A 10,543-nucleotide genomic window follows, 5' to 3' on the forward strand; every position below is an offset into this window, starting at 1 on the left:
CCCACTTGGAATGACTTCCGGGATGCCATCAAGGAGCAGTACTACCCTGTCGGAACCTATGAGGACAAATACATCAAATGGACCACACTACGGCAGGGACGAGACCAAGATGTGTCGGAGTTCACAAACATTTTTCATACCCTTCGCACACAGTTGGGTATCAAAGATTCTGAGCTGCATCTGGTACTCAAATACCGTGGCTGCCTGCACAGATACTTCCAGGAAGAGATGGTGTTCTTGAACATCTCCTCACTCGACACAGCATACCGATACGCTGTCAAAATCGAGCAAAAGTTCAAACAGAAGAAGCGAGACTTTGGATCTGCAAATCCGAAGCCCAAAGGACAAAGCCAAGGCGGGGTGACCCAAGACAACCCATCGAAGCCGCAAGAAAAGAACAACACCATGAAGCTGAAGAAGGACACAGGAAAGTGGTGTGAGTTCCACAAGAGTCCCACTCATAACACAAGTGAGTGTCGGACCAAGCAGTCCCTTGTGGCCGAGTTGAAGGCTTCCGAATCAGATGCATGTTCTGACCCTGAGCCAGAACCCGACAAGGGGAATGGAAAAGGGAGCAGATCATTGATGCGGATCCCAGCGCCACTGTTGCCACTGCCAAGATCAAGAAAAATGAGCCCGAAGATCCAGAGGAGGGGGAGCGTCTTTTCCACTCACAGATGTGGGTGAAGGGTTCACCGCTGCGATTCATTGTCGACAGTGGTAGCCAAAAGAACCTGGTTTCAGCAGAGGTTGTGAAGCGGTTGGGCCTACCGATTACACCGCACCCGCAGTCGTACAGTATCGGGTGGCTTCACGAAGGACGAGATCTGAAAGTTCGCCAGCAGTGCCGCCTTCCCTACAGCATCAAACCCTTCACAGACGAGGTATTGTGTGATGTTACACCTCTGGATGTTTGCGATGTATTATTAGGCCAACCATACTTGTGGAGGTGACATGCTGTGTATGAGTCAAGGCCTCGTGCTGTCATTATTTCTTTGAATGATTCATTATACAGGATACCGGAGGTAGCCCCACCTACCGCCACATCTTTGATCACTACCAAAAAAGGCAGCAAGCTCATATCACAGACCAGGAAATTCATCTGTCTGGTTCACTCCCAAAATAAGGGGAAGATCGTTGCTACATCCATGACCCCTGCAAAGGGTTCCTCCACGCAGCAGCAGCAGCAAAGGGATACGGTCATGACAAAACACAGGAACAACTTCTCCTTACCCACAGAGATACCACACAAGTTTCAGGTGGGCAACAAAGTCTGGTTGCATCGACAGAAAGAACGCCTTACCAGAACCCATCATAAGCTCAGATCACTCCGACATGGTCGTTACAGCAGTACCAAGGCTATGGGGAACAATGCTTTGGAGCACATCATTCCTCCATTCCTTCGCTTGCACCAAATGTTCAATGTGGACCATCGTCAACCATGCTTCCCACCATCACTGGACACATCAAAGATTGCAGGACAAGTTCAGCAGATGGAGGAACTCAACGCAATGGGGACCATTGCTTCCTAAGGGGGGAGGAATGATCCAGGTGGATGTTGGTGGCCACCCACCTATCCCATTTGGACCCCCACAACTGTCTCTTTCAGTCTTTTTAGTTTCCTAAATTGTAGCACATTTTACTATTTTTAGCAGTTTTTCGGGTCCTGAACTTCCGGAGCCGTTTTGAGGCCCTAAACGACGTTTTTTTGGGATTCTGGGGCAACATGGGTCCATGGACCGATGTAGCCTCCCAAAGTGGTAGTACTTGGATAGATCTTTCTAACGAGCTATCGTACGCGTCAAACGGAGATCGTATGCCAAAGTTACGACCCCGGGAAATTGATGTACCAATTTACCCAAACGGGGCCCACAATTTGGCGTTTCATCTTCTAGGGTTAGGTTTCGGGATGTGAAGGGTTTTCCATTGTTTCTCAACAATAAATAGGCCTTCGAGCCTCATTGTAATACAGTTTTAGAACAGTTCAGAGACATGTAGCCGCACATCTCTTCTCAGAGATAAGCTACCATCGCCCTAGCTGGTTTATTTCCATTTCTGGTTGTAAGCATATTTCGGTATTCTCCATTAATGAAATGAAGTACTATTTCCGCTGCATCTCTATTTTTATGGTTATCGCATCTCTGTATTTATGGTTATCTCTGTAATCTATTGCGTTCCTGTTTAAATCCGGATCACTAGTTGAGTCGCCATTTTGTTATAGGGAAAAGTGTCTATGCAGAACTGTTAATCCCACTAAGGCGGGTAGCTACCTTAGAAACAAACAAAGTAAAGCTACTTTTGTTTTCCTTTATGAAAGATAGATGAGAGAAGAATAAAGGAGACCAACCTCTGTCTTGCGCTTGGTTCCTTGCTCGATTCCTCTCTCTTTTGATAGTCCTTTGCTACTTGCTTTCTTGTATACCTAGCTTCACAGAGTACCTGTAGAATCAAAGCAGCATAACACTATACAAGAACATGGATCTATTATCATAAACAATCTAGGATAAGATGTAAATTGACCATACAAATGCATGAAACATAAATTACACAAGAGTATGGAGGAAAACTTGAATAGCTTTATTGATAATCTAGAAAGAGCCAAGAGAGTTACAACCAGTTGTTCTGACCCAACATCATCCTCTCAGCAAGTAAGCCCTTCTTAACCTCATGAAAAGCTTAGATCACCCAACACTATGATGTTGCCTCAAGAAACCAACAACAATTCCTTACAAGATGCAAAATTCCAGCCTCCAACCTCCTGGATCTCTGGGATGAGAGATCTATATATAGATATTTGCAGAGGTGTGAGTCAGCTCTGGGTTTTTTATTAGTGTCTTCTCTCTGATAGTTCTTGATTCCACTTAGAGATCTCATTGATCTCTTACTCATCCTTGGGCGATTCTGAGAGGCAAGTGTCACAAGAGAAGTTTCTGGAAGATTCCATGATCATCCACCTCGCAAACTATCTTTGCCACTTGTCTTTTCTCGTCCATCGCACCCCATAGAAGGGATTTTTGAAATGCAACACACTTCCTGTGTGTACAAGGTGAGATGCATCACACCCTGGCCATGGAGCAAGTGAAATGATCTAGTTTTGACCAGTTCTGAGTAGTTTTTCATGGAGAACTTCTGGGAGATGTTGTAATCAGTTGACCTTATTCTTTTAGGGGTTAGAACAACACCTTTAGGGACTTAGGAGCCCTTAGTTTATGGACATTTATGATTGGGGTTGCAGTGCCCAAAAATGTCTATAACAGGCCCTTGAAAACCTCTGTGTGTGAGCTGCTCCCCTGTAGGTACCTTGTTCCTCAGAATACACCAAAAGAATAGCTTGGTTCTTGGCAGGGCCGTGAGCTTCCATATACTACTCCACCAAATGGGGATGATGTCAGGTTTTTTATGTGAATTTAGAGTGATGTAACTGACCTTTGGGGAGTATTTGCCATTTTCGGCCTGGCTCCATATTAGTTCATCCGGACCCTCTTTGATTCTGAGATGGGATTCAATTAAAGCTGATCTAAACTCCTGCCACTCCTGATGCCATCTATGAGGAAGATCTATTTGATGAGCCGACTTCCATGCCTGATAAAATATCCCTGAGTTCTGTTGGTTAGCAATTTGTGAGAAAACCTTGATCTCCTAGGAGTGAAGATATCTGATGAGATCTTGAGAGAGGATATGTCTACCTCCACTTCCAATCCAAGGATCCATTCCTATCCTAGCCAGGGATCCATCGTTGATCCTCCATACCAAGTTGTCTCTAATTAGGGGCAGTGAGTGAAGCAACGCCTTCCAAACAGATGAGATGCCTGTTTTTTGCCAATTAGGAAGCCTAACCCAATCCATCATGTCTTGGGGCCAGATATATTTATGATATGATAATCAGGACCATAGGTTTTGACTAGTCAGCAAGGACCAGCCCATTTTGGCAGCAAGGGCTTGAGCAAATAGAGGGAGATCTTTTAGACCCCATCCCCCCATCTCTTTGGCAATGCAATCTTTTGCCATCTGATCTAGGCAAAAATGCGCTTGTCTTGATTCCCAGCCCAAAGGTATTTTTTGCATAGTTTTTGTAGGCGAGATAGAATATGTCTTGGTATCCATGCTAGCACCATCCAGAAGACTGGGGTGGCTTCCAGGACTGATTTGATAAGCACTAATCTACCTGCCCTGGATAGATATCTGTGGCTCCAACAGATGAGCCTTTTCTCCAACTTTGTAACGAGCCATACCCAATCTTCTATCATCTGACAAGTGGGTTTTAACCAGTAACCCAGATATTTTAGTCCTGTGTCCAATGGGTGGATACTGAAAGGGAATACCTATAGAGCATATTGAGATTCATGAACTGATGTGCGAGCAAAAGTGATTGTGGATTTTTGCTGGTTTACAAGCATGCCAGTGGCAGTCGAGAAAAGGTGAAGGATCTGAGAGAAAGCCTGGGAGTCTCTGATGCTACCATCCAGCAGGATAAGTACATCGTCCACAAATAATAGATGTGTGAGGTAACAGTCATCAGAGATCTTTAGGCCACTGAGGGATCCATCTCGCTTAGCTGACGCAATTAATCTACTTAGCCCTTCCATGACAATAAGAAATAAGAGAGGGGATAGGGGGCAGCCCTGTCTGAGACCCCTTTCTGAGTGAAAGAAATGGGATGTCGATCCATTGATGAGGACACTGAAAGTAGGGGTGGTGATGCATGCCATGATCCAATTGATGAAATTATGAGGGAGACCCAGATGAATGAGAAGCATTTTGATATAAAGCCAGCTGACCCGATCAAAAGCTTTTGACAGGTCGATCTTGAGGATGATGCTTTTGAGATGTTTGGACCAAATAGAGTGCAGGGCTTCTTGGGCGGATCCTATGGCTTCATGAATCTGTCTATCTTCAAGAAAAGAAAATTGCTGGGGAGCAATGTTTCTAGATAGGATGGGTCTGAGGCGATTAGCAATAATCTTGGATATGATCTTGTATAGGCAGTTGCACAGAGATATGGGACGATAGTCATCAAAAGAGGATGGGGTGTCAGACTTTGGGATGAGGGCAATAAATGTAGAGTTGATAGCATGATATAGGCATCCAGAAGATCTGCTCTCCTCCACCACCCTCAGTAGGTCTTGTCCCAATAGTTCATAGAAAGCTAGATAGAACTCGATGGTCCAACCATCCGGTCCAGGGCTCTTATCTTTCTTGAACCATTTTAATGTGCTTTCCAATTCCTCTGAGGTGACCGGTGCATGTAGATCATCAGCATCCTCCTCATTGAAAAATCTGGGAAAATGGTTTGCCACATTTATGATCTCAGCCAGATTTATGCCAGGGGGGCTTCTGTAAATGTTCCTGAAGTGAGTAGTTCCTAGCTGTGAGAGCTTGTTGAAGGAGTCAGCTAAACCTCCCTCCGGAAGAGGAAGATTCTATATAGTATTAGTAACTTTTCTTCCTTTTGCAAAGTTTTGAAAAAATCTAGAGTTTTCATCACTTGGTTTAAACCAAATGGCTCTGCTTCTCAATCTTTGTGATTCTTCCCTCAATTTGAGAATATGAGCCTTTTGGTTCTCCAACTCGATCAAACGTGCCTTTTCTTCTCCTGTGATGAACCCCAAATTCCGATCATCCAATAAAGAGCTCAATTCAGCTTCAATGAGGGTAAGCTGGGCATTTTCCCTGCTTAGCTTATCCTTTGCCCATGTAATAGCATGATGTTTCAGCATGGATAGGTTTTTACAAAAACCTTTTGCCAGAGATGCCTCTCTGTTGATGGGGTTTGCAACCCAGAAGTCAGTAACCAATTTTATGAAGTCCGGGTCCTGCAACCATGTGTGGTTGAATTTGAAGGGAGCTTTCGGCTTCTGGTGAGGGCCTAGAATTTCCAGATAAATAGGGGAGTGATCCGAAATACCTCCCGAACCGACCCATTGCTTGTAAAAATGGAGTTGTTGAAAGAGCGGACCCTTCATCAAGAATCTGTCAAGTCTTCGGGCCAATGCCGCTTCTCCCACTCTCCTGTTTCGCCAAGTGGGGAGTGGCTTGTGCATGGGGACGTCCATAAAATTGGTCTGTTCCAGAAGGTTTGTCATATACCCAGTAATGGCATCTACCTGAGCCGAAGATCCCCAGGATTCACTGAAGCCCAAGGAAAAATTTAAATCCCCGCCCATAATAAGGTGATCAGGGGCCAATAAAGAGAGATTTAGGAGGTGTTGCCAGAAAGGTTCTCTCTAGTGGCATGGACCATAAACATTCACAATACGAAGGGTTTTGTTGAGCTCTGCAAAGAAAACATCGATGCCCATGAAACCTGATCCCCCCTAGGATGAATCAACCCTGATTGTTCTAGAGTTGTACCCAACAGCCAGACCCCCAGATCTCCCAATAGCATCAAGAGCTATAAATTTCCAATGCGGGGCTAGAACTTGCAAAGAGTGGGTGATATTCTCGGCCTGTCCTAGGGTCTCTTGAAGCAATATAATGTCAGTCGACTCAACCTCAAAAAGTCTCTACAAGGCTAGTTTCTTGGAGGCACTAGCCATGCCTTTGCAATTGAAAGATAAGCATTTCATGGGGGAACGCTTCTCGGGGTAGAATATACTCTAAGGACCCCATCGAGAGTGGATTGACGGCCGGAGGAAACCTCCGCCCCAGCATGTAGAATATATTTAGATAGATCATATTTCCTTCCTCTAGTAGACGAAGGACCAGGGCCCGGAATAGCTATACCTTACCCGGCCAGATGGTTCGGTGAATCCATGGAATGGGATCGAGAGCGGAGGAAATATGGATGGGAGATAGAGGTCCTAGAGGATGTCGGCGAGATGGAGGATGAAGAGGGGGGATTGAGTGATGGTGCAGAGGCGACGATGGGGGGGAGATGACATATTACAATGAGCCATAGAGATCTGAGCCGATGATACAACCATAGATGAAGTATTATCAAGAACTATGGAGGAAGGGTTTAGAGAGATACCCGAGGCATGTGCGGCTTCAGCTGCAGCACGAGCTCTGGTCATCGGCGGTGAGAATGTGCCATGCCCCATCATCCCAGCCTTTTGTGGAGTAGATTGAGTGGCAGGTGAAGGCCCTGGAGGTGGACGAGAAATTACCGGAGAATTTCCTCTGGATGGAATTGGAGTAGCCTTGGGGGAGTCCTCTGGCTTTTTGTTAAGCGGGCACTCTTTGTAGAGGTGTCCCACCTTATGACATCATCTGCAACAAAACGGGACCCCTTCATAATCCAAAATCTAAATCCTGTTGTATTTCCCCCACTGGAGAGTAATCTTCTCCTCCAGTCCTTCACGTGTGTCCAGGTGTACCAGCACACGAGCAAGTGTTCGATTCTTCGATTCCACGAATGTTCGATCATGGTCTAGGTAGGTGCCAAGAGCATTTCCAATTCTGATGAGAACATCCTCACTCCAATACTGCAATGGTAACCCTGGCAGTCTTACCCACAGAGGACCTGCCCCAATTTGTTCGCGCTCCGGGTCGAAAAGGGGGCTCCACCACTTGAGAAGAACCGGAGCCATCTCAATATGCCAGTACTTTTCCAGTACCAGATCCGTGTAGACTTCCTTTGCGAAATGTAGAGAGAACCATCCTCGGGGCAAAACGTGAACTTCCAGCAATTCTTTCAATAGGGCACCCCAAATCTCCTTGACCCATTTCGACAGCCTATTGGCCGAGTAAGCACGTCCACACACATGTCTAACTAAAACCGTACGCGCCATAACCGCAGCTTCACCTATGGCCGAGGTCTCGCCAAATTTGATAGTAATATCTTTAGCAGTCGCCTTAATACACTTTGTCTTCCTTTTTTTTGTGCGGGGGGCTGAAGGATGGTCAATAAAGGGATTTGGGACACCCTCAGGGGAGATATTCTTTACAGGCTTAATATTCATCGCTGGGGCTTCGAAATAACCAGATGGCTGCAGTCTAGGCACAGGGGGGATATTAGGACCAACAACAGGAGCATTTGCCGGGGGCACAGAGAGGACAGTGGAGAGGGGCGGGTGAGGGTCAAATGAGAGTGAGTGTGGCGTGTAGGTGGAGAGAATATGCAGAGTGCCCGGAGATAGTGGGGGAGCTTCTGGACCTGGTGAATCAACAGGGGCAGCTTAGAGGTAGAGGGAGCAGTGCTATAGCCGGGCAATGTGACGACAGGCAAGACTGCTGGCACGGTAAGGTCTGATATTGGAAAAGGATTAGAAACCGACTTAGAGAAATTAGGGTTACCGAAAATTACCCGATCTGGGAAAGGGTCCTCAGAGTAATCCACTTGATCTGTCTCCATATTCTCCTCCATTTAAGCCAGCGGTTGGTAGCGGATGGCGACGGGTGTGTAAATGGTTAAACAGCACCGGTGAGAGACAGTGAAACAACTACGGTACAAGCTATAGTCTGCAGGGTTATGCAGTAAACCCTAAAGATTACCATAATCCGGCGCGCTCCATCCTCTTCCTCCATTTTGAGTTCTTATTAGTGCATTGATAGTATATTGTTTATTCCATGCAATACCACAACAATGTATGATCAAATTACAGTTAAGATTGTCATAATATTTTGACTTACCCTCTTTTAGAGGGAAACAAGAGTGTGTGTCAAGCTTGCACGTCACAATTGTATCATGCAGAGTTTACTTGGCATGATTTTTGTGGATCTAAGTAGCTAGATACCTGTTGGAATTCAAGAGGCAACAATACTACAAAGTGGGAAAGAGGTTTCGCAGTTAACTTGCCTTTCACATTATGGTTGGAGTTGGTTTGTTGGCAAGATGTTGGATACCCCAACTTCCTTTTTATGACTGAGTGCAAGATTGAACCCTTCGACATATTCCTCAGTCAATTTTCATTAAGTAATGGGTTTTCTCAGAAGTGCTTCAAATCTATAAACTTTACTAGTGTTGTTATTGAGTCTTTGGATGTGGTTATCTTTTCAAAGCACACACGTACAAGAAGACAAGAAATAATATGCTTGACTAATTTCAAGTTATCTTCCTGTGAATAGGGTGTTCCTTTCCATAAACTTGACAACTCGCTCTGCTTCTTTCTAGTGAACAAATTTGGGACTTTTCATGAATTGTGAGACAATTCCAACCCCACAAATATCAGTTTCTTATTTAAAGTTATGCCCACTAGATTAGAACCTGCACAAGGATAACTCCATTTGCGTTTCAAAAGAATTCATAATCGACTTATACCATGTTATTTAATATTTTATGTATTTCTTCGCATCCTTAGCCTGTGACATAAAGATGCAACAGGCTACCTTGCATTTTCTATACTAACACTCCTAAACAATAGTAAAGTATGCCCAATTCTGTCATTTCAAATGATCTATGCATCTCACCTTTTGGTTTTTCAACCATAAAAGTTATTACCTATATTGATGAGATCATCTACAACCGAGGCCACAACAACAATATCTATTAAATTTTTATTCGTGTTGCACTAAAGGTGTTTTTTCGTCAACAACACTATAATACATTACAGTTTCCATTTAGCAGAGAAGTGTACCTAGTAGCAGCTTTGTTCTGTGTGAAAATGGGTTGAATTCACAACAAACTTTATCTGTTGTTTTGAAGGTTTTTCTCCTTCAATAGTACTTCATCTCAATAGATCCTTTCAATCTACACCTTCAGCAGATGCATACAGCCTTGGGGTACATGCTATAGATTCCATTTCTATTGTGAGGGTATAGCAATGATGAAAGAATCGCATCGATTTTAGGCATATTATGGTTGTTGTATATAAGAATACGTGTCTAGTGTTTCCCATTTCTTTTTTGAGAGTGGTCCATGGAAACCTTGGTTAATGAGTGGCATTACGTCCACAGAAAAATCTAAGCTGACGCCCCTCGGCCTACTGCAAGGCCTGACCCCAAGGGCTTCGGGGAGAATGGACCTTGTGACCTCCCGATGGCGAGGCACTGATTTTAACCAACTGAGCTAACCCTTGGGGCTGTGTTTCCCAAACTTATATAGATCCATATTTAGTATACTTTTATAGTTTGACGTAGATCCTCACTTTTCTTAATTTAGGTGTTTTTCTTAGTACCATTTTATGCACAGATTTATCTTTAAGAAAAGAGCACAGTAGAGAAGAGTTTTATATTTTGAGTAGGGGACACTCTTCTAGGTAAGAGGTACTCTATTCTAGGGAGATTCTATCATGCATGTTAGGTGGTTTATCCTAGACAGAGTTCCAAGTCCCTGTCTCCTTGACAATGTCCTTGCCAGAAAAGACACTGGTGGATAGAGTTCCAAGTCCCTAAATTTTCTAAAAATCCACCTGATCCTAGCTATCTAGCTTAAAATCCTTTACATTCTAGTCATCTCTTGATTATGATTTCATAGAGAGAGCCCTCTCTGGTTTGGTAGGGCTAGATACCAAACTAAAAGCTTGGTCTATGGTTACCTCCATTGATCTCCTCATTAGCCTGGGACATTATGGAGGATAACAAAGGGCATGACAACTAGGGAGTGCCAAGGTGTTCTAGTGAATGTAACATTCCCAAGTCATGGAAAAATGTAATGCTAGTTGTG

The 10,543-nt window shown here is 44.4% G+C and overlaps 1 protein-coding gene across 1 annotated transcript; it reads right to left on the reverse strand.

Moving 5' to 3' along the window:
• Nucleotides 1–5,420: 5,420 nt before the first annotated feature.
• LOC149148448 (uncharacterized) lies at nucleotides 5,421–6,164 on the reverse strand. The gene has a single exon (XM_089442183.1). The coding sequence runs from the start codon at nucleotides 6,162–6,164 to the stop codon at nucleotides 5,421–5,423; it is 744 nt and encodes a 247-aa protein (XP_089298309.1).
• Between the last annotated feature and the right edge of the window lie 4,379 nt (nucleotides 6,165–10,543).

Source organism: Pinus tabuliformis, chromosome 9 (assembly GCF_031772625.1).
Source record: "Pinus tabuliformis cultivar Carrire ecotype Pingquan chromosome 9, CPIR1, whole genome shotgun sequence".
Lineage (NCBI taxonomy): Eukaryota > Viridiplantae > Streptophyta > Pinopsida > Pinales > Pinaceae > Pinus > Pinus tabuliformis.

Coding starts and splice junctions, on each gene's coding strand:
- LOC149148448 (XM_089442183.1), bottom strand. CDS start 6,164: ATGGGCGGGGATTTAAATTTTTCCTTGGGCTTCAGTGAATCCTGGGGA.